General features: G+C 40.3%; 3 protein-coding genes across 6 annotated transcripts in view; 1 reads left to right on the forward strand and 2 right to left on the reverse strand.

The window, feature by feature from the left end:
- Window positions 1–800: 800 nt before the first annotated feature.
- Window positions 801–3,805, forward strand: LOC140929790 (major facilitator superfamily domain-containing protein 6-like). The gene is made up of 2 exons (XM_073379496.1): window positions 801–2,581; window positions 3,415–3,805. The coding sequence occupies exons 1-2, from the start codon at window positions 931–933 to the stop codon at window positions 3,696–3,698; spliced, it is 1,935 nt and encodes a 644-aa protein (XP_073235597.1). The 5' UTR covers window positions 801–930; the 3' UTR covers window positions 3,699–3,805.
- A 3,215-nt stretch (window positions 3,806–7,020) lies between these two features.
- LOC140931205 (asparagine synthetase [glutamine-hydrolyzing]-like) lies at window positions 7,021–17,826 on the reverse strand. Its single transcript, XM_073380965.1, has 3 exons — window positions 17,686–17,826; window positions 11,848–12,780; window positions 7,021–8,951 (listed from the first exon to the last, which is right to left on the reverse strand). Exons 2-3 carry the CDS (start codon window positions 12,758–12,760, stop codon window positions 8,191–8,193), a joined length of 1,674 nt encoding a protein of 557 aa, XP_073237066.1. The 5' UTR covers window positions 12,761–12,780; window positions 17,686–17,826; the 3' UTR covers window positions 7,021–8,190.
- A 6,102-nt stretch (window positions 17,827–23,928) lies between these two features.
- Window positions 23,929–25,000, reverse strand: part of LOC140931208 (insulin-like growth factor 2 mRNA-binding protein 2) — a 32,901-nt gene continuing 31,829 nt past the window's right edge. For 2 of the 4 annotated variants that reach the window (XM_073380972.1, XM_073380971.1), the window contains exon 18: window positions 23,932–24,391. In XM_073380972.1, the coding sequence (XP_073237073.1) occupies window positions 24,314–24,391 (78 nt within the window). In that variant the 3' untranslated portion in view covers window positions 23,932–24,313. Of the gene's footprint in view, window positions 24,392–25,000 lie in introns of all 4 variants that reach the window. The other 2 variants (XM_073380969.1, XM_073380970.1) reach the window with 2 other exon arrangements.

Raw genomic sequence — 25,000 nt, forward strand, 5'->3', positions numbered from 1 at the left:
CTTGCGGTCGAGGATCATTTGCGGTCCATTTTGGGAATCATTTGCGGTCTCGGGATCATTTGCGGTTGGGGATCACTTGCGGTACTGTACAGTACCTTTAGTTTCCTGTCAAAAATGCAAAAATGGTATATAATATAGAGTATTCATTTAAAGCATTAGTCTTGTACAAATAAATCCCAGACCTAAATATCGTGGTTTCTGCAAGCTGTGTTGACTGTTTGGCGACGGATTCCAAACATTACGCGCGCGCTTACAACCAGCTGGTCATACAATTTTTTAAATCAAGATTTTAGAACTGGTAACACCCTGGTAAAGTGCTCTCAAAAAAAAGAAAATAAAAGGCTTGATCGAACAATATTAAAGTTAAAACAATTCTTTTCATCAAGAATGAACAAAAAACGACGCATTTTCGGCATTTAGCACGGAACAAATCGAATTTTAGCTATCGAAACAAGACAAAGATATGCTTTGAAAACTTTGCCTCGGAGCAGTCTTGAAAAGTTTTAGAATAACCTACTTTTGTGTAGAAGAGTAGCGGAGTTGTCAGTTGTTAGAGACCAAGAATGTATATGTTTTTCCATAATCAAATGCAAATATTCTTTTCAAGCTCTTTTCACTTTAAATTGTCTTTTAAGCCCTCAGACTGCCCGTCACCTGGGTAACAGAGCATGGCGAAAAACCATTCAGCATATTTATTCCTGAAGGGATAAACTTGTTTAATATCAAGTAAAATATCAAGCTCTCGTCTTATTATTGATCTTTCAAAGCAGTCGGGTATTTCGAGGTAATATTGCCCGGTTGCAGCTATGCGAAAAGCGCGTGTGTTTTTCAAAACATTATTGGTCATTATTATCTTATTATGTTTCCTGTAAGTTATCACCAAATAATTAATTTAAGCGCATTTTGCATTGAAGGATTTCGGCAAAGAACATGGGCAAACAGGAAGCTATGGAAGAAGCGGTGCCAGCCAAAGAAGAGCCCGAGAAAACCGAGAAGAGAAGAAAAGTAAAGAGACCTCAACAATCTGCGGATTTCTTCAAATGTTTCTACGAGGCTGACTATTTGCTTTTTAAGGGGTTCTGTTTCTTTATTTATGGTGCCTATGGCGGATTCATCCCCTATTTACCTTTGTATTTTAAGCAGCTATTTTTAGGAGCAAGCTATGCCGGAATAATCGTGGGTATTCGCCCATTAATCCAATGCATTGGAGCACCATTTTGGGGAATTATAGCTGATCGTTACCACGCAGGGAGGATAATATTTTTGGGGAGCGTTATGGCTTGGATTGTCAAAGCTGGCGTTCTGCTTACTGTTCGTCCGCATTACCAACACTGTGTGGAAATCTACACGAACAATACAGCGAACTTAACCTACGTGTATGCATACGATCTGTGGAACGCTGTAGAAGAAAATCGAGAGCATTGGTTGGTTGTGCCCCTAGACCATCCGATCGTAATCAAACATAATAAAATAGTTACAGTGGATCAATCCAAAGGAAAAGAGAACCTGAAGCGTGGTTCTCAACCAGGGAATGCTTTAAAGAAAAGTGGGCCCGTTAAACAACAAAAAATTACCGAGAACAAAGAAAAAGCAAAAGCAAATGACAGCAAAGCCGTACAAGAAACGAAAAAGCGCAAAGTTTTTCTGGACGACGAGTCGGAAAGCAGGGAACTCGCCCCTCTCATAGACCAAGTTGAAGACGAAACCACTGCGCCTGGTAATTTTGAAGAGATGAGTAAAACGCTAAACCTAAAACTATTCCGTAAAGTAGAAGTTTATAGCAAGGAGTTACAGGCGCCAATTCAATTCATAACGCTAATTGATACGTCGGAAACTGAGTTCATGTTCATCTTGTTTCTACTCATCATCGTAATTGGGGAATTTTTCGAGTCCCCCACTTATGCGCTTTCAGATGCGTCACTCCTCAAACGACTTGGTGACGACAGAGCATACTATGGTCGAATTCGGATGTGGGGTTCTCTCGGCTGGGCGCTGGCATCGGCAATGGTTGGGCTTATAGTTATGTCCTCTACATATAAACTTTGCGAAGTAAAACAAAATAACTATGTCATTGCATTCTACATTTTCGTTGCTTTTGTGGCCGCGGCTTTTGTCCATGGCTTGTGGTTTCGCTTCAAATACGACGAGGAGAAGAATTTCGAAGACATTGGAAAAGTCGCACCCTTGCTTCTAAACTTGCGTCACACCTCTTTTCTGTTCGCAACTCTATATACAGGCTTCTGTTACGGTATACTGGTCCACTTTGTGAACTGGTACATTGATGACCTGGGTGGATCCAGTAGCATAATGGGCGCTGCAGGAGCCGCCAGGGAAATTGCCGCTTTAATTATGTTTGCTTTCAGCACTACAGCCTTAGAAGCTCTAGGTAACGTAAACTCAATGGCGTTTTGTCTCATGTCGTATATCATTTGCTTCATTTGCTACTCAATCCTCGAGGATCCGTGGATGGCAGTTGCTCTGGAGGTACTGGATGGCGGCACCTATGGTCTTGTGTGGTCTACTTGTGTTAATTATATGAGCAGCGTGGGTTCCCAGCTTGGTGTCATTGAAACTACTCAAGGTAAGTTCGCTACAAAGCAATAAAAACCCTTCCATGGCGGCCAATTCTCGTAAACGAGCAGGTCTCATTGATAACAGCTAACCCAACGTACATATGGTGGAACCTCCAGTAAGCAGCGGTGAGCAAGCTCTCTGGGAAGCATTACCCCCACCCCAGCGGAGAGCTTTCTCCCCGCTCTCAGAGTATCCCTGGGGCTCGTCTAGAACAAGGAATCGAGAATGCTGGAATACAGAATATGAAATCCAGAACCCGGACTCGAGACTCCACAAACTGTTTTCGCCCCTTTGCTCTGAAGATTATTTAATTACCTGTAGAAAGATTAGCTATAGCATAACATTAAAGACAAGAATTAGACGTTTCAAGTAATTGGTGTTAGGCAACTTTTTAATCTCGGGAAAGGTTTACAATTTAAGTGAGTGACTGAGTGGGCTTCAAAGGTTGAGCAGATTTAGAAGGTCGTACGAGGAACAGATAATTGCAGTTATGATTGCACTAAATTTAATCAAAGACTCCCACGAAAAGGATTTGGGAAACGGGAATTTAGAAAACTTTGCGTATCTCTGGAAAAATACTAGCTACGTCACTAATGATCTACCCTGGGTGCTAGAGACTTCATACGAGACGTCCCGAGATATCTCCACCGCACTCGATTGCAAGCACGCGCGTGAGAAAGACCTTTTGGTACCCTGGGTTCTGGTGACCGTTCGTCCCACGAAATCAACAGGAATCAAACGACTGACTGCAGAGACCGTTTGATTTAGATTCCCTCTGCCCCAAGCTATTCACTAGAAAAAAATATTTCTGTTAACACGAAAAATTTAATTTCCTTCCAGGTATTCTCCAAGGCATATTTTGGGGTCTCGGTAATGGCGGCGGAACTATGATCAGCGGCATTCTGATTGAAGTGTATGGCGTAATTAGCACGATGCGGGCCTTTGCAATAGCCGGTATTGTGGTACTCGCTATACTTGTTATATCGCAGTACGCAGGAAGCTTGTTGGAAGAGAAAGACAAGCGCAGAAAAGAATATGAGATGTTATCGGCGGAAAGCGATGAATCAAAAAGCGAAGAGGGAAGCGAAGGAGGCAATGCACTTCCTAGGCAGACTGACTATTAATCAAAACAGCAGTGATTTGAACTAACAGTGTGAACACGAATAAAAGTCGTGGGTGGCCGCAAATTCCAGCTTTGTTTGGATCACCGCCATAGCTCAATTTGCGAGAAAAAAAAAGGTGGCCTGGTTTTAAAGTGTCCGCGCAAGCACTTATGGGATTGTTTGAGCGGACGTGTTAGAACACACAATGCGAAATAATATATTTTCCAAACAGCAAGTATGAAGATCAGAGAAAGTTGCAAAGTACTTGCCCTCAGAGACAATCCCAAAAATGCTTACGTTACTTAAATTCCAGGCTACCAGCTTGTATGCCATCTTAAAAAAACTATGCCAAAACACAAAACAAGACGGTTACAAGACATCCGACACCCATAAAGCGGTTGAACGAAAGCAATTTTGAAAAACCCGGGTTAAGAGTATTTCAGAGCTAAGGTTATCATTTCCACTGTTCAAAATTTAGAACTTTCACCAATCCGCTCAGGTCGATGTATCGTTTCGAATGTTTCAGAAGAGCAGTAAAAATGCTTTAAGTCAACTTTTGAAAAGGATAACTGTGGACCCGCGCTATTCGTCAAATGTAAAGGAATATTGTTTATGACAACCAAAAAGAAACTCGGCTAGCTCAGTGTTAAAAGTTGGCGAACTATTTTTACACATCTTTGCCGGGACTTTTTCCACTTGGATAATGAGGTCTCATTAAATAAAGAGCCTGAATATGCGCCAATCAATTCGAAACTTCAACATCGTCCCCTGGGAAAACCCCCTCCCTGGGCATTCCGGACTTCCCATGGTATTGATGGGCAACTGAACTTCTTCGATCTCGTCTCATGCATAATACCTTCAAAAACGCATATATGTGTAGCTTTTGAAGTCCTTGGCGAACAAGTCACTCGTTCACCTTTAAACTCCTCCATCTCATTATAAAAGATATCGCAGCTATCGAACCTAACCATGTGGGTACACCCCCATCGTCCAAAGAAGTTTAAAAACTTGACAGACACTTTCGGTTCATATTCCCTACCCCACCCAGGTAATGGTCAAATTCCCCACTTTGCTGACACAAGTGTGATGGTCAAATGTTCTGGGTTTGCCCCCTGGGGAGGGGACGTTGAAATTTCGAATTGATCGTCGTTTGACCGCAGTAAGACTGAGTATGGTGGGTGGGTTTCAAGGCTCGAAAGTTCAATTAATATCTTCAGGTTGAAAAATTAAAATGTTTGAGATAATTTAATGGTCTTAATAGCTTTTACACACTGTTAAAGATGGAATAATATATTTTAAGAGCCAAAACTTGATGTTGTAATATATTAAATATTTTTAGTTTTTTATATTATTTACACCCTTGTAATGTTGTTTGTGTGGCCAATGAGTAAAATGCAACGGTGAAATATCAAAGAAAAAAAATAGATCGCAATTTATGTGTATGCTGTATTTCCAGTTTGGTAAAATCTCCTCCTGGGTCAAACCCAAGTTAATTTTGTCTCCTATCCCGCCGGGAATAATTAGGCCAGTAAAAAACAGAGAAAATTCTGAATCAAACTATGTGGAAGAGAGCTGAAAAGGGATTAAGTCGATTAACGAACAACATATATCTTATATCACTACCGTAAAATTCCGAAAATAAGCCCCGGGGCTTATATTTTTCAAAAGCCCTTTTAGAGGGGCTTATTTTTGGAGGGGCTTCTATTCGGAGGGGCTTATCTATGGAGGAAAATTTGCGTTTCAAAATCGATTGGGCTAGCATTATAGTTGGAAGGAAATTTACCGTTTTTGCTTTGTTTTACTTTGTAATTGAGGGCAATTTCCAAGTACAAGCCCCCGGGGGGCTTATATTTGGAGGGGCGATTTAACGGGTTTTTTTTTTTTACGTTAAGAGTTTGGGAGTTATATTTGGAGGGGCTTATTTTCGTAATTTTACGGTATCCAAGGTCGCGATGAAATCCCAGGAGAGAAGGCTCCAGAGCATACAAAAGCAACGTAAATTGTAGTTTTGTGTGAGGAGAGACACTGAGAGACGAAGGGGCAAACATTGACTTCTAAATGGCCCTGAATGTTTAATGACGTTTCGGAAAATCATTTTAAACCAGGAATAAATTTGAACACGATATTGCCCCATCTCCACTATTGTATTCATATACAGATTAATATTTTATTTTTGGAGAGCACTTTCTACTTACGCGGACTAGTCCGTGGATAAATAGAAATTGTGGTTATTGTTGTTGTAAATTTTTTGTTCTATGGTAGCTGGGTGGCCCGAAGTTTACTATTATTTTCCCTAATGGTATAGTATTAGGGTTGAATCGGTTTGGTTAGATAATACTAGTTAAACAATTCAAATCGCGCTGAAAATTGCCCTGCGAGCAGTGGTTTCTCCAGTTCGGACGCTACGCTACGAGGGGAGAGGATCACTGCTCGCAGGGTCGCTAAAACTTGGAGAAAACGAGGTAACATTATTGGCACGTTATTGAGAAATTTAACTACCCACGGAACTTTTGTGGATTGGAAAGCGCCCATAGGCCTGCGAGGAGCGCACCATTCACGTTCTCGTTATCATGCGGGCTTCGAAACAAGGGGTATATAATGGCTAAGAATACACAGCCGGGCAAACTGCTTAAGGATGTCTCATATATATCAAGATAAACGTGGAGAACTGAGTCATTCGACAAACTTGAAAAGGTTGGGCTATCAAATGTTTTCCAAGATGGTCATCGGAATTCGAGCATGCGCAGCACGTGATGTACCGCATCATTCTCGACCCCAGTGCTTACGGGTTTGGGACTCTTTCCTCCACATGCGCAGAAGAGCTCTGGGTCGAGATTGGTAGCTCCTTTAAAGAAGCTCCGTGATGATATTTTGAGCCAATATTTTCGAACTTACAGATTTAACTTCAAAATTGAAGGAAACCTCTAAATCTTTAAATTTAAACTTAAAATTAGATTTGTTTTAAACTTAAAAGTTTCAAACAATAACATAGACCCCAAAGAGGCAATAATATAAAAATAAATATCAATCCCATAAAAAAGATTGAGGAGATTGAACTGGATTAAAACAGCAAACGGGAAAAAATTCGGGTGATAGATAAAGGTCTTATAAAGCCCGGGGAATATGATGCCAAGTCAATCCTTCTTAAGAGTCATAAGAATTGTAAATGCTGTTGTGACATTGCAAATCAAATCAGCAAAATTACTACACTACAGCAAAGTATTTTTATTGACATGTCATAAATAAGCAGCCAACTCATTATAGTAAGTACACTGCATTACATGACTGTTTCCATTGCATGCTTTAAACTGCATAATATATATTTAACGTGGTCATTTTTAAGAGGATTCAAATTTCACATGTTGAATGCCAAACATGTCAGAAACACTAATACACACCATGCCAGCCACAGTAGATAATATTCAACTGCATTTCCTACCAAAATACTGAACCAACTTTATAAGATTCTGTTTAGTCTTACAGAATATGCAGCACTAAAAAATTAACTCTAACATTGCTGTCCAGCTAAGAACAATTTGTCTCAGTTCTTGTTTGCTACGTTCTTTTTAAAATTATTCTTTTGGGGCTGTATGACATAGTGGTTAATGTATCAGTATGGTAACTGTGATTCGTCACCGCAATAAAAACTTGTTAACTGGTTTCAACACGTATGCTGAAACCTGTATTAAGTGGACACCAACAGCAGTACCTTTGGTGCTTAAAATGCCAGTTCACTTCACAGAAATGAATTATGGAAAGAAAGGTTTGTGACTAAGTGATACGTATATCCACTTAATAAAAAGTGTCCTGACATGGGATCTGTCTACAAAATGTTTTACTTTACACATGCATGCTAAGCCTGGAAGCCCCAACCTCAATATGTGTATTCTCTCAAATGTTTTCTCCGTATTACCTACAAAACTGTTTTAGAGAATTTTGTTCGTAATATTTCATTCCTTCGTTCATTCATTCATAACCTGTTTATTTGCTGAAGCTGTTAAATTGTGAGGAGAATTTAATAATGGCGTCTACTGGGGCACAGGGAGCCTGAACGCTGTATTACCTATTTCATAAGAAGTTGTTAATTACCTGTGTTCCTTAGTCTTTATGAATCATTTTACTAGGGATTACAATCAGGTCTAAGACGGCTTACCTTGGTTTCAAATGCTTCTTGTCTGGTGCATCGTGCATTGGATCGTTAGCAACAGTTGCATCTCATGTTTCCAACAATTATCATTAAATATTAACAATTACTCTCCTCGGAAAAGAACAGTTAATTTGAAATTCAAGATTGTCTCCCAAGAAGCTAACAGTTAATAGTTGATAACAGAAACTTGAGGCGTAACTATAGCATGCCAGACAGCAAGGTAAATCACCTTTGATCAAATTCAAATCCTTTCCAAACATCTCATAAAGACTCAGGAACACAGGTAAATAACGGCGTTCGGGTTTCCTGTGATTGGGGCTTTAAGGGTTATGCTAGTTGTAATTCAGAAATCACTAGTTATCCATATTACTCTTTGAAATGCTCCAAGGTTCTGGCTGATGGGTCGGTGGCATTGGTCCACTTGGGCATCCACAAATATGGAATAAAATGACTTTGGTTAGGGAACAGCTCTTCAAAGATTTGGCGATAGTAGAAGCCTTCTTTGCTCTTGGGAGTGTTGTAAGGGTAGAGATCTGCAGCTCGGGCCATGGCTTCATCAGGAACTTGATTCTCGATGTAATTCTGCAACAGCTCAAACCAGGCCTGACCAGGTTTAGTAGACGACACACCATCAGAGAATGCCTCCTTGGCACGCCACAGAATCTCTTGTGGTAAGGCATCGGTGTCGTCAAATGAAGCTCGCAGAAGCCACTTCTCAATTCCTTCCTTTGGCTGACGGATCTTGGGATCAAGGGACAGGAAGTAGGATGTGAATTGAACATCTAAGAAGGGCACTCGAATTTCCAGTCCATGAGCTGCAGTAGAGCGGTCACCTCGCAGCACATCATAGAGGTACAGGTCTTTCAGAAGTCTCCTGGATTCCTCGTCAGCTTCTTCAGCGCTCGGCGCCTTGTGGAAGTAAATGTATCCTTGACACAGTTCATCAGAACCCTCTCCAGAGTAAATGACAACAGTGTCTGTTTCTTTACTGATGTACTTGCTCACAAGATACATTCCAACTGAGGCACGGATCGTTGTGATATCCCATGTCTCCAAGGCATAGATAACTTCACGCAATGCTTGGATACCCTCCTCAGCTGTAAAGATCACTTCATGGTGCTCACTTCCTATGAAAACAAAATTCACGTTTCAAAATTTATTTACCCCTTGTGCCTCAATATCCACATAAAAAGCTTCCAGACTGATTTCCATTCATTTCCTTAACCCTTTAAGCCCTAAGAGTGATCAGCATCAAATTTCTCCTTGTAATATCACTGCTTTATAAAACACAGTGGTCATGAGAATTAAGGACATGATCACACAAGATGATTCTAACTGATACTTCACCAAATTCTCCCCACTACTTCTATTCGAAACGTACAGGGACAACAAATGAGAATTTGAATTTTGATGTCAGGGTTTAAAGGGTTAAGCACCAGTTTAGAGAATTTGATAGAAGATCAAAGCATTTTCCCTTTGGTGATTGATGATGTATGGATCAAGAGAAAATTGATGTGAGTCACTCTTGCAACATAAAGGTTTAAAAGAATGGTAAATCTTATACCATGGTACATAACCTTAACCCATTCGCCCCTGAACCGCCCGTAACCGCCCGTGCGGATCCAGGTCCTTTCTACCCATTGTGACGTCATCAGTTTTAACGGTCAAGGACAACTTTCTTCACTAACTTGTGCAGAGTGAAGAAATCTTTCAAACCATACCAGAATGAGCACAATTCAGTCAAGGACACCGGAGAAACAAGCAAAAAACCACGTGACATTGACCTGAAAATCTCCATGAAAATCTTGTCCCATTACCCACCTACCTTTCCTTTCGCCTAATCCTAAGATCCTAAAAGCTTTCTTAAACACTCTTCCCACCAAAATCAAGCCTACTAAATGCCCAGCAAGAGAAAAAAAAATGAGGCAAGAAAAGCAAAAAAAGAAGGGAGGAGAGAAAGCGAAAAGTAAAAGTCAAGACTGCTGTGTCACTTTTAAACCCAAAAACTATGACGAAATTTTGCTTTCTGCGCATGCCCGAACTTCGCAAGCTGATATTTTGCATCTGGATTGGAAGACCGCGAAGTGTTCGACCTGTAAACCAGTTTGTGGTAAGTTTTAGCTCTTTATAGCACGACAGTGACAAGAAAACCACTCGACTAGCTTCAAAACGCGTTTTTCGGCAAAATCTCTAGGAGCGAATGGATTAAGCAAAGGACCAAGCTTTTTGAAAAAAATCCACTTTTCAGCATAAAACAACCAAATCTGTCTATTTCATGTCAAATCAGGTGAAAAAGTTGGTAAAAGGCCATTTTTAGGTTTTTTGATTAACCCATTTGCCCCTGAACCGCCCGTAACCGCCCGTGCGGATCCAGGTCCTTTCTACCCATTGTGACGTCATCAGTTTTAACGGTCAAGGACAACTTTCTTCACTAACTTGTGCAGAGTGAAGAGATCTTTCAAACCATACCAGAATGAGCACAATTCAGTCAAGGACACCGGAGAAACAAGCAAAAAACCACGTGACATTGACCTGAAAATCTCCATGAAAATCTTGTCCCATTACCCACCTACCTTTCCTTTCGCCTAATCCTAAGATCCTAAAAGCTTTCCTAAACACTCTTCCCACCAAAATCAAGCCTACTAAATGCCCAGCAAGAAAAAAAAAAATGAGGCAAGAAAAGCAAAAAAAGAAGGGAGGAGAGAAAGCGAAAAGTAAAAGTCAAGACTGCTGTGTCACTTTTAAACCCAAAAACTATGTCGAAATTTTGCTTTCTGCGCATGCCCGAACTTCGCAAGCTGATATTTTGCATCTGGATCGGAAGACCGCGAAGTGTTCGACCTGTAAACCAGTTTGTGGTAAGTTTTAGCTCTTTATAGCACGACAGTGACAAGAAAACCACTCGACTAGCTTCAAAACGCGTTTTTCGGCAAAATCTCTAGGAGCGAATGGGTTAATTTACCAAGAATATCAATGATATGTGAAGATCATTGTAAAATACTTTCTCATTGTAAATACTTTCTCCTTTAATCATTTAGTATATTTTTATTGTAAACATTTGATACATATATATATTTTTTAATAATTAAAGTAACAGATGAAGAGCCACAATGTGGTAACCCTGTTTTTATACCGATTACTTTCTTTCTAACTAACTTACTTACTGTACTTACAAGATATCAACTCCTCTTCTTATATATCTGACAACAGATTTCTTGTAGAAAGAGGGGTAAAGGTTGCTACAGAGATTTGAAGCTTAAAACATTTAAGCTACAAGCAGTTGCACAAAATGATGTTGAGACACAAATCGTTGCTAGTCACATGTCTGTGAGATATAACACTCAACACCCCCCCCCCCCCCCCCCCGACCTCCCTCCCCTTCATTCAAAGTTTTTCCTCCTAGGTTTTGAGCATGGCCTTGTATTACTAGCAACTTTGACAAGGGGAGGGGAGGGGATCACAGGCACAAGATCACGTACCAGCCATTCAAGACAAAATCAGATACCGGGTCTCTCAAGTATTTGTGGTTGTAGCTAGATCGGATAATAAACGCTGGTATAATAACAAGAATTTTGATGACAAATGTGTATGAAATAAAACATATGAGAGAACTGCGGAAATGAAATCAAATGAAGGATGATCCTCCCTGCAGTTGTGAATGCAATTTATACAACTGCGTAAGAAGCTGAAAAAAAAATTCACGACTTCAACAGAATTTGAACCCGTGACCTCACAATACCGGTATCACAAGGTCTTAGGTTCAAATCCCACTGAAGTCCTTAATTTTTTTCAGGTTTCTTATGCAATTACATAAATTGCATTCACAACTGCAAGGATCATTCCTCATTAATATGGAGAATATTAATGTTGGTCACTTCTTGGTATTTAACCTCACTTGCAATAACATGTCTACAAGAGTGTGGATGCAGTATTTTTATCAACTGTGGAATGATCACTTTACACACAGAAAGATGACTTTCATAAATAGTAATATTGGCAGAGGGAAGAAGAGTTCTTTCTTACCAATATGTTTTGCAACTTTTCGAGCTGCAATGACATCTGTGCTTCCTTCCATTCCAATTGAGAATGTTTGAATGGGGTAATCAATCCCAGATTCCTTTGCAAGCTTTGTAAGGAATGACGCCACTAAACTGGAATCCAGCCCTCCGGAGAGTAGACAGCCAATTCTACGGTCAGCCATGAGACGTTTACGCACTGCTTCAGCAAACAACTTCCTGATGTTTTCCATGACATCAGCTGAGTCTGGCTTCACATTGGTTTCAAACACTGGGGGTTTTCCAACTTCCGTGTAGGCCTTCTGCTCAAGAAGAGTAGTTTGTCCATTACCTGATAAGCTAAATGATGCATAATGACCAGGAGGGAATGGTTTGATAACCATTTTATCCCCATTTTTCTCAAACTGTTCAATAAAAGGTGTAAGAGCCTTCGCTTCAGAGCACACTGCCAAGATTCCTGTGCTCTTTCCATCAGCTGACAAGGTGAACATTGGACGTATACCAAATGTGTCTCGGCCAATGTGCACTTGTTTTTTCTTGGTGTCAATGAGACAAAAAGCAAACACACCATCCAACATCTGCGCCATCTTCTCTACTCCAAACTTGTTGTAGAGATGTAGAATGGCTTCACCATCGCATTTCGTAAAATAGTCGAAGTCGAACTGCTTTCCCACCTCCTCGTGATTGTAGATCTCTCCATTGTAGATCAGATAGAGATGAGGCAGAGCCTTGATCCTCATTGGCTGCATGCCGTGGAGATCATCTACAATGGCAAGCCGGTGAAATGCGAGGCAGCAGTTTTGGAAGTGAGGAACTGTCTCCATGCGAAAGACATCAGGTCCTCTTTGGCCTATTTTCATGGCGTAACTAGCATACTTTGAGTACTCTGGGATACCAAATATCGCCCAAATTCCACACATATTGACTTGCCCCTTGCAATCTGAGATCAGAATCAGAAAAAGTGAAATTTGCGACTATAGTGTGTTTTTAGCCATTTAACCCTTTAAGCCCTAAGAGTGATCGGCATCAAATTTCTCCTTATAATATCAATGCTTTAGAAAACAGAGTGGTCATGAGAATTGAGTATATGATCAGGGAAGATGAGTCTAATTGATACTTCAACAAATTCTCCCCACTACTTCTATTGAAAAAGTATAGGGACAGTAAATGAGAATCTCAATTTTGATCTTAGGGTTTAAAGGGTTAATGAGTATAAATTAGCCCTTATAACATAACATTACATACAATGTACCGTAAAATTCCGAAAATAAGCCCCTCCGTGTATAAGCCCCTCCAAGTATAAGCCCCCTAAACTCATAACGCAAAAAACCCTCTATTAAATCGCCCCTCCAAAAAATATAAGCCCCCCTGGGGGCATGTACTTGGAAATTGCCCTCAAATACAAAGTAAAACAAAGCAAAAATGGTAAATTTACTTCCAACTATAAGGCTAGCCCGATCGATTTTGGAACACAAATATCCCTCCGTAGATAAGCCCCTCTGAATATAAGCCCCTTAAAAAGGGCCTTTGAAAAATATAAGCCCCGGGGCTTATTTTCGGAATTTTACGGTATGATATGTAATAAGGGCTTTATACTCATTAACTACTAAAAACACACTACAGTCAAACCTCAATTATCCAGACTTTTTGACCATCTGGACTTGTTTCCCTGGTCCCGTTTTTTTCATGAATATTAATAAGATGTGATCTTGAAAAACTGAAACAATTCAAAGTTCCAAACGTGTGTTTAATACACTATTTTAAAATCTGTTTGGCTTTGAAAAAGTGCGAGCGGCACGAGATAAACAATTTATTATTCTGATACATTCTGCTGAATTCTGATTGGCTCAATTGCTATGTTGTTAAGGGAAGGTCATGCTTGATTTTGAGAAGGTTATGTAAACACAAGACTAATTATGGTTTTATTCAGCAAGTTCTTTTTTGAGAAATACACAGTTTCTATACTATTTCTAACAGTATTATGTGGAAAAAATTGGAAGATGATCAAAACTTTCAATGAACATGACAGCAATTACTTAACAAAGCAGTTTACATTAATTACAACAATAATGAAATTGCCACAACATATAACTTTCCTCTACTGAGTATAAAACAGGGTATGTTAAAAAAAAAGTCCTCAAAAAAAAACGAAGTAAGATAAAGGGGGTAAATCTTGGCATGAAATTACAGCATTAATTTGTAATTTCACATTTTGCAAGGTTTAAAGATGTTACAAATGAACATATCAGGTACAAGTTGTTCAAAGTGGGGTTAGCAAGTTTACCCAGGGCCTGCAGGGGGGGGGGGGTGTATTCCCTTACAAGAGGCTAATAGGGATGTGCTGCTGGATGGGGTCGCATTTTCACGACTGGACTGACTATAATGGGGTCGCAAATTTTTGGATTTTTGGGGTAAGTAAGGATTCAAAATGGGAAGATTCTCGGTTAACAAATCAGGAAGTTGTTGTTTATTAAATTTAACAATCAGCTCGCATTGACCGCATTACATTCCGCCGCTTCAAACCACATTGATGAGGTAGATGCATAAATAGAAAGTGACTAAGTTGAGATCGCAAAAATTACATTTTCCAAAAAGTGACTAAGATGGGGTCTATAATTGGCCAAAAAACAGACTATAATGGGGTAGGGGCTCTGAGATGATGATGATGATGATACCTTTATTAAAGTGTCAAACTGTAATAGCGGTATATAACCACTAAGTGGGGACACTAAAATAAATTTAAAAAAATAAATCAATTAATAAATTAATTAAAAATTAAGAAAAACTATGTACAGTATAAGCAAGTGAGAAATTCGAGAGAACTATATACAATATGTACAAATGTATCCATTACTTATAAATAGAAAAAAAAAAAAAGAAATAAAAGATTAAGAAGTGCAAAGAGAGCAGTTAGAGCAGTTATTGTCATCTAATAGCATGCTAAGATCCACTTTTCTGATGTTATATTTGAAGGAGGACAGCGTGGAAGCTTTTTTCACATTACTAGGAACAGAACTCCAAACCCTTGGGCCCATATACCTGAGCGAGTGCTTTCCAAAGGAGACTGTGTTGAATCTGGGTATAGTGAAGTCATGATTGCGCAGTTCATACTTAATTGCAGGCTGTTCAAAGAGAGTGCTAATGTATGCTGGGCACATGTTGTTTTTAACTTTATACATGAGAATAGCTATGTCCTGTAGTCGCCGGTTGTGTAGAGTAGATATCCCAGCCATAGATAGTAATTGACCATAGGACGAATGTTTATCACAATATATAGCCCTAAGTGCTCTTTCCTGGATACGCTCTAGTCGTCTAGAATCACTAGCACGGCAAAAATGCCATATAAGGTGACAGTAGGTTAAATACGGGAGAACAGCTGCCTTATATAACTGTAACTTAGTTTGTGTGGGTATAAGGTTCCTGAGCCTCATGAGAACCCCTAACCGCTGGGCGCTCTTCTTAGAGATACTACTTATATGTTCATCAAAACGAAGATTGTTATCAATACAGACACCTAATAGCTTGAGACATTCAGTGGATCTGACTTCATGATTGTCAATCATAATACTGTCCATAGACTTCCTTCCGCAACCAAGTGCCATTGTCTGGTACTTGTCCAAATTTCCCTTTAGTAAATTAGCTCTGTACCATGAAGATGCTGACTCAGCGCAAACAGCAAGATCATCATGCACATCAGAGAGGGTGCTGCGAACGACATAAAACTGGTGGTCATCTGCATACATATTCATGTTCGCATCAACAGTATAAGTCAAATCGTTTTGGAAGATGTTCCAGATCAGAGGTCCAAATGCAGAACCCTGTGGGCATCCCCTGGTCACCCTCTGCCACTCGCTCACTACAGATCCTAGCTTGACCCTGTTATAACGGTCTGTGAAGTAGGAGCCCATCAATCGCAGACTTCTTTCCTCCACACCATAAGCTTTAAGTTTTGCAAGTGTAAGTGGATGGTAAAGTGAATCGAAGGCTTTGCTCATGTCCGTGGAGAGAACACCCACAACGTTATGCTCATCCAGAGCGAATTTCCAATTCTCAGTCAAAGATAAGAGAGCTGTCTCACAGCTATTGTTTTTCCTGTAAGCTGTTAGTTTGTCGCACAGTTTGTTATTAAAACCATAACTGAGTTGCTTGCTGAGTAATTGTTCAAAGAGTTTGTTTACAGTAACTTGTACAGTTATGGGTCTGTAGTTTCCCATTTTATGGGGATCTTCCTTCTTAAAAACGGGTGTCCATTCACCCCTTTTCCATCCCAAGGGCCACTCTCCGAGGGTTATGCATGAATTAAATAGTGACGTCAATGGATTTGTTAGCTCAGTAGCTCCAAGCTTGAGCGCCATGGGAGGGATGCCGTCCCAGCCTGTACTCTTCCTTACATTGACGTTTTGCAGCGCCTTTTCAACTTCAAAACTCTGAAGATTCTGAAACTGGAAGCCTTGATATCCTGTCATCTTCTGCGTAATATTCTGGACACTAGGGTGGGTGGCGAGAACTTTGTCATCAACCGCACTGGTGTCTCCAATCCCATCAGCCACAGTAGCAAGCAAACATTAACCCCAAGTACCCCCCCCCCCCCCCCAGGACCCAGGGTTACAGCTAAATTTGAGTTCAGATATCAAAGCTCAAAAAGAAATTTCAGTTTAATTCATTTTGTCAACAATTTAATGACTGAATGCTCCAACAAGGATAGAGAAAATATTCAAGAAAATCCTTTCAGACAAAAAAAAATTCAACCCTTATTAGCGCTAATTGGCCTTCGAACAACTGGGCTTAGGGCACTAAAAGTTGCTGTAGACACTGTGATGACCTTTAAAGCAGACAAAAGGGCACAATTTCATTTTCAGTGTCAAAAAGGATTCTAACAGTATTTATCTCGAAGGTGAAATTAAGCCAAAATGAATGCCTTATTCATCCATTCTCCAAACAATAAACTAGTCAAAAACTCATGCTTGTGAGTGTAATTTATCACCCATGATAGAAGTACCAGTAGGTATAATCAAAAGGGTATACTCATGAAATCCGGTATACTTAAGAAAATTTTACTTGCATTTTCCTAAAACTCAGATAATTTTCTGACCTAAAGGCTTGGGAAATTATAGGAATTTTAACAAAACAAGCTATTTCCTGATTTCACTCATCACCACTTAATTTAATACACATCTTACAAACACTTAGTGATCGATGATAGGGGCGGAATGTGAATATTCCATGGAATGGTCCCATGATGATCTTGACAGCCTGTTGGTATGTGCTCATGGCTGGGGTTTTGGAAGGCTTTGAGTTGCCCCGGGCGGGGATTTAACAAAATCAAAAATTTAGAAAATGTTTAAAAAATCCCTTTTGCTACCCCTCCCCTCCCCAACCCTCTCTGCACTACCGCATGAAGAAAACAAACACTCGCTCACAACAAAGGCAACTTTAAAATTAAACTTGTACAATGCTCATTATCCGTCGTGCAAAGTAAAACAAAAAAAGAATCACGACCTAAAGTAGTAACCTAGAAACGTTTCCTGCAGACTTAAATATTCAATCAGGAATCGAGTTTAACAGAACAGACATGCATTAGACGGGTAGTTAGAATTGTAACGCATGCTGCGTGTTTCGGGAAGCTCGTAATAAAGAAATTAGACCCGTCAAACGTAGGCTTTGACTTCATAGATCGAAAGAGATTATTTCCTCGCTGTACGTACGTTTGCATACGTGGCGATGTGGATGAACAGATACCGAAACACGGTCCGCTTTTCGTAAAACGTTTGAGGTAAAACTATGGAGACCACCGAATAAACAAAACTAAAAAAATTGCGACATATTCTAGCGTCCATGCACTTACCTCACCGACAATGTCCAAAACAACGACTCTAACGAAGCTTATATTCGACAGGGAAAAAAATACAATGAATTCCGGTCTGATGCAACTGATCGAGCCACGTTCGAGCCACGCTGCTTTAGATGGCGGATTGTGATTGGTTAAAACTAGAATCGTATTGGCCCACTTGTGAATTGCACATGTATAAAATGTCTGATTGATAAAAGAAATTAAATTAAAAAGAATGTGCCTTATGTTTTTGAGAAACAAACAATTTTAAAAATGCACGGTTTCTGACAGAGCTTACCGTGAGCACTTGACTTGACCGCCAGAGCTCCCCTTGGGGAAATAGCTCCCCCTCTGCCCCCTCCCCGATCGTTTCTTATTGACCTCCTAATTTTTTTCTTTTTGTCTCGGAGGAGCGTTGCGTGACGAGACACAAACGACTTTGCGGGAGACTACATACTTTACCAAAAACATTACTTGCATAGTTTGCCAATACAAACTACCCACTTAGTATTGACCGGAAAGCCCTAAACAGGAAACAACTTCCCTCACTGAAGGGCTACCTAAATTCACAATAAATAAGAAATAAAAGACAACTAAAAGAAAAAATCATGAATACCTAGACAACTGGCAATCATGTACAATATTAAACTAGAATATAATTAAACTAGTAAAAAAAATAAATTAAGAGAATGTAGAAATATCCTTCATATGTAGGAAGGATTTCAGGCAATCCTAAAATCGTCTTAAGATTCAGTTTTCCTTAAATGTAGAGGCAGAGAGTTCCATGACTTTATTATTCTAAAGAAGTAAGAAAATTTTAGTTCTTGCATATCTAATTTTAAACTGGTAATTAGTATGTCTGAGGTTATATTTGTATGTGGAACTGTCAGCAGACAAAAGATAATATGACAGATCCATATCATATAGGCCCATCATGTATTTCAAAAGGAAAACTAAGTCCATAAAGAGCCTCACTGAGGCCAAGGAAACGGTGTGGCGACCAGACCTGGGAGGCAAATTCAACGTGTGATCTGACTAAATGAATGTATAGTTTGAGCAGTACATGGGGTTGGGTACAAGTACCACAAGTTCTCTTGTTCAAACGTAGCGGTGTTAGATTAGCGGTGTTTACTTTGGTCATGATATGGTTATGCCAGGATAGATTATGACTTATTAACACTCCTCACAAACGAAAATCACACCAAAAAAAGCTTCGCAGGCTAGCACAAGGCGCAGAGAAGTTATTTGTGACCATGACTGCAGTCGCCGAGTCGACTTTGTAAATTCCATATTACTACCCCAAGGTCTTACCCCTTACCCTTTCATAAATCATTTCTGAACTATTGTAGTTCTGTGGGATCCTTGCCTATTCTCTATTTTCCAATTCCCCATAATACACTATGTTTGCCCCCCAAATTTTGCATAAACCATTGTTTTTAAATGCTCCTGGGAGTATTGCATTTTCCCAAGAGCATTTTAAGACAATAAGTTATGCAAAATTTGGGGGGCAGACAGAGTGTATTATGGGGAATTGGAAAATAGTCAATGCATGAAAAGTACCCCCGCCCCCTGGGCTGTGAGTTTTTCAGCAGTGTTTGGTCAATTTTCTGCGTTAATCCAATTTAAAACAAAACTATAAGAGGCAAAGAACTAGAGAGCTACCAAAAACGCCAATTTGCCATAGACGGCGAGCAGTCTATTATATTCCTTTCGAGTCACAGTAGATCGGAAGTGGTGAGAGGGGCGGGCGTCGCTGGGGTCCTGCCTCTCGTAAGTAGCCTGTTCCAGGCTCCGAGATGGTGGTGGAAAGTCGTTCAGTAATAAGAAATGCGAAAAACGCGCGAGGGCTGGGGAGAGACAGGGCGACGGAGCCTGTACGCATTTTTTTAACGGCCTGTTCCGGTATATCAGCTCCTGATATACCCTCTGATTGGTCAATTTTGACAGTTAACATCATCACCTAGTAGCGTGGTCATTAGTTTGTCATCACCAAGATGGCTAACGCGAATCGCGCGTGTGATCTTCATGAATCGGCGTTGTCTTGTGCTTTAGACGAGTGTCTGCGACTTGGCTCGCGGTAAAGATGTTTTCGGTATTATGCCCACCGGTTTCGGCAAAAGTTTAATCTTTCAGCTATTCCCACGCTTGGCTAAAGCTGCTCTAATCCTAGAAAACTCTGCGATAATAGTCGTTTCGCCGCTGATATCTATAATGCGAGACCAAGTGGAACAACTGAAAAAGCTTTGATGTCAGGCTGCAACTATTTGGCATCGGTGAAGAGGGAAAGGAGGACGCGAAGAAAACGAGGGAAGGAAAGTGCGAAATTGTTTTCGGTAATCCGGAGTCCTTGTTGATCACAAAGTGGCAATAACAAAACAGTCCAAAGACTGTTAAGCTTAATATTCCGCTATTACCAAGGGAGAAACTACGCGCTCCAGTCAAAAGACTCACACTATTTTCAGAGAAACACTATCAAGCTGGAGTTTACTAAGTCACAATGTAATTCTCCTTAGTTGATGTAGCTTAAGTTTAAGCTGCACTTCATTCTTATAATTCTGGATCTGTAAATCACTATCCGTGATAATTTAACATTCTGCAAAGAAAACATACGAGCTGGGCCCAGCGTGATACAACATTGCAGAAAAATATTACATTAATTCACGGACTAAAGAAAATCACTTAGTTAGTCAGATCCAGAAGGCACTTTGGAGAAAGTTAAAACCCTTATTCAGCCGCAATAAAAAGCTTTACGCTTCTAATTAGAGGTAAAAAAAAATGCTCTCTCATCAGAGGGCAAATCCTGCCGACCAGAAACAAACGCCGTAGTAAATCGATATGTGTGCCATGACCTCTCAGTGTGAAACAAGCGGCTAAAGTCACATTTGCTCAGTGACAATGTAGAACCTTCCAGAGCATAACCTCAGTACCCATCAGAGGAAAAAACTTACCGCCCCCTTTTATTGCTATAAACTAGAGCCAAAAAAACGGATGCTCTCACAGGATAACGAATTCAAAGACATTAATTTCCACACATCGCACAAGGAGTTCGCGTCGCGTGCAATGCTCACGCGAGAAACTTGAGAATGATTGTAGCTAACTAAAGTGTTAACAGTTTTGACAGCCGAATCCAGACGTGACAAAAATGGGCGGAAGAGGGTCGTTAAAGAAATGCTAACAGGCTCTCTCTCCCATTTTTCCCGCCGCCACCGCCCCCTTTCCCAAGTCGTGCGCGTCTTATTTTCGTTTTGCTCGTTTTAATACGTTCCCACTGTACTATCTGAGAGCCTGGCACAGGCTACTCGTAAGCGACAACCGGGTCTTCGAACTTCCAGTGGTCGCTTACGAGAGATTTGGCTGTATACCAAATACGTTTACTGACCCCCGGAAAAAACGCAAAATAAGGAGGGAGAGAAAAGTGCGAAAGTTTCAGCTCTCTGTTCACCAGCCGTACAAAAATTTATTTATGGTGCCATCAAGGGCCTGTCCCCTTGTAAAAAAGGCAAAGCAACGTCGAACAGCCCAAGCAAGAATCGCTGCATTGCCATTCAATACTCAAGGTCTTTGCAAACTTGTGCTTGGCCCAGATCCTGCAGACAAAACTTCCGGAGCGTCTCGCCCGCTAAACAAACTGTTAGCTGGTTATAGGTCGGGTGTCGACGTGGAGTCGACAGCCGATTGGTCGATTATTCAATTGGCACGTAAGCTGCATAGCTGCCGGGATTGTAAGGGAAGGAAGCGCGAGCAAGCCGCTCACTGTGAGTCAACCAGAAATTTGCGGCGAACTGCGCCACAGAAATGTCTTATAGCAGGTGTCCCTTTCCTCTTCCCCCCTCTACCCACCGCACCCAATATCCCTCCCTTTCTCTATTCCTCCTGCACCCTTTTCGATGCCTGAAATAGTGGTTTTACTTAACCCGTGAAATAGAAAATAGCACTCTAATTTCGTTGTTTTCTTCTGTTTACTTGTAACTATTTCGCACAAATTGTACACACTGCTTCACGGGTAAAGTAAAAATCACTCTTCTACATAAACGTTTACAACCAAAACACACAACAAAGAGAGGTTGAAAATAATTTAATCTGGACAAAAATATGGGCGTTTACAGTCCACTAATAATTCCAGATAGGTCACAAGAAGTAGTGTCCACTACGAACAGTAGGATCCAGGCCACCAGGTGTAGAGAGTCCCTCAGCCAGCTTTGGGTCACCGGTCACAAACTACACAGTAGTCATAAGTACAGCCATCATTAATTACCCCTCCCAAAGAAACCCAGAGTCAAGTTTTAAGTCTTTCTACACCATAATTTGAGTTTTGAGTAGCTATCAGCAAGGCAAGTGTATTTCCCTCAAAAGGACTATGCTTAAGAATAAACAACATCTTGGTCCAAAGAAAGAAAGTCGCATTATTTATAAACCATCTAAAAGGTTTTCAACTGACCATTTCCGAGTTCCAAAGACCCTCACTTTCAAAACGAGGCTATATGCAGAACCTTTCTGGTGAAAAGTGAGTTTTATTTGCACGAGAATAAAAAAGGATTTTCATATCAATCGCTTCGTACTACGCCTCGATTAGTAAAAGAGGCTTGATGCAACCCGGAAAAGGCCTATTGACTACGAATGTTTAAAAAGGATACCCCTGGCTCGAGAGGTCCGCCATTAACACCTCCGGTACCCAGGGAGAAAAAGGTTAACATCTCTTTTTACATTCACTTAAGTGCACTACTCGCTGGAGTACGAGAGAGTAGTCAGAGAACTTAAAATGTCACGACGGCAAAGGCAAAGAGAACGTCAAAGTAGCAGAAGGTTAACCCTCAATATCCAAGAACAAATTCTCCACACTGACCTCCATACATTTCCTTAAAGAATTAGTTGAGAGAATTTGATAGAAGATCAAAGTATTTTCGCTTTGCCGATCACTATATCAATTCTTCTATCCATGTCTCTTGAAGTTGTATGGATATTGTTAGGAGAAAATTAACGCTGGTCACTTTTGGTACTTAAAGAATTAATAGGTAAGATACTGTGCACGTACAACATACTATTTGGGCGGACTTTGCTGCCGCCACTGCACGATTATGATGTCAAATTTCCTAGCTTTTTACGACATTTTCTGGGGGACGTAAACCCTCGGCGAAAATGTTCCTAAGAATTCAACTAAAGAACGAGAGAGTTGGAACAGTTATAAAAGAACAAGAATTCACTTCCAACTGAACTTTTAATTTCGTTGCCACTGCCGTCGTGGTATCTTTCATTCCCTAATAACACCTAAAAACGTTCACGAACGGAGGTTAGAGCGGTTTTCATTTGAGTGTCGAAAAGTAATTGGTTTTGCACTTTCTACACGATGCGATTGGCTTAAAAGATTCGCGCCACCTTTTCATCCAATCAGAAGTAAGACCAAAGCCAATTGTGACGCGCTCGCATGCATTTTCCCGCGCTTTGCGTCAGCCACATGTAATTACTTCGAGTTTTGATTGGTTCAATGTATTGTCTGTGTCCTATGTGATTGGTCAGAGTAATTACTTTGGTTTTGGTTTTACGACACTCAAACGAAAACCACTCTATAGATAGGAGCCATAACTTGTTTGGCTATGGTCTATACACCGGCAAGAGTTAAAAATACATGACATTAATTTTTCTCAAACTCAAACCAGAGTGAAAATAAACACCGTGCTAGGATTGATGATCATTATTTATCAACTACTGTGCTGTGAACTATCAATTAATCAATAGATCAGAAGCGCAAAAAGGAAAAAAACAATACAGTGCTTCTTAAGGAAGCAACTACTGTAGCAATACAAAGACAACTGACTTAATCCACTTGCCATTTGGCACGAATTAGTACTTCACCCTTTCAGGGAGGAAAAAGGCATCGCCAAGCATGCTTACTAAAATTCCCCTTTTTAAAAATTACAATCATGGTACACAAAATTACTTAATGCTTCATTAGTGCAAACAAAAATGTAGTGCCTAGTGAAAGCCCCGAGCAACTAATATGGGGAAAGTCTACCGTGGCAGCACAACTTCAGTTTACAGGTCTGAGACTGTAAGTCGAGTAAAGAAGCTCTATACGGGCAGGAACCTTCTAAAATGCAAAGCTGCGCATAAATAGTTCTCATACACACAACTTGCACAAAATAATGCCCCAAGACATCAGTCGCAGAGAGAGAAATTGTTTAACCCAGCCACAGGTTAGGATCACAAAAGTAAAACGCTGCATTAATTGAAATACAGTCATTGTAAAATTCACAGATTTGTCTAGATGAAATCTGATATTATTACCCTTTTCACTGCATGTGTTTTATTTGCATCTCTTGTAAAAATAGGTTGTTTCTCTTTGAACAATACAACAACTGAAAAAGTTCCCAAACCGTGCAGTGTACTTTAGATTCACCACAAAGTTGCTCAGAGCTTTGCTGGGCTGGCAGCAATTAGCGAGTAGCAAGTACCAAAAATACACCTGGCATGCCACTGACAATACCAATATAGAATGTCCAATACAAGATGTAAGTGAATGGGTCCAATAGATACAATAAGATACCAGAGTGATGCCGGTCAAGTTAGAAGTTAATTAACCAGACGGAAAATAAGTCCTTCATTTGTAAACAGGCATCTAAACATATATTCTGCAAGAGTAGGGTTCTCAGCTATATGGCGCGTGTCTCCTCGGTGGTGGAGATTGACAATGAGCTAAAGAATCAAGAATTTTCATCTGGGCACGCTAAAACCAACAACAGACCATGCCATGGTTAGTGCATTCGCATTGATATGAACACTTTTGCTGGATCAATTTCAAGTAGCATGGGACTGCTCCTTCAAATCATACAAGCTTACCAATACCCAATACGGCCAAATACCGTAAACTTCCCGATTGTCAGCCCTGGGCTTACATAGAACTTCACCAGAGGTTTTAGGGGGGCTTATATTTAGGGATAAGCGCTTTCTAACCGGACTGGAAAAAGTGTTTCAAAACAAGCTACACAGAAGTGCTGCTCAAAACACTTTTGGAATTTGATCGCTTTTTTTAAGCTTCAAAACGTCGTAAAATTCGAATTCATTTCAGTACAAACTAGTAGGTGGCTTGTAACCGGATGTATTTTTTTGTTTACAGGTAGATGGGCCTATAAATGAGAGGGCTTATAATCGAACATTTACGGTTTTCTGTTTCAGCAAAAATCAACAGTAGTTAATCTTCTTTTGGGTCCTTTTGATTGCGCACACAACGTCGTTGAGAGACAATTTTTTTCTCCACCCTGCAGAGAGTCGCACGCTTCACGCGAGAATCTTCTGCTGGCACTTCACTCCTTAAAAATTTGATTTTGAGACAAAA

This window comes from Porites lutea, chromosome 3 (genome assembly GCF_958299795.1).
Source record: "Porites lutea chromosome 3, jaPorLute2.1, whole genome shotgun sequence".
In the NCBI taxonomy this organism is placed as follows: Eukaryota; Metazoa; Cnidaria; class Anthozoa; order Scleractinia; family Poritidae; genus Porites; species Porites lutea.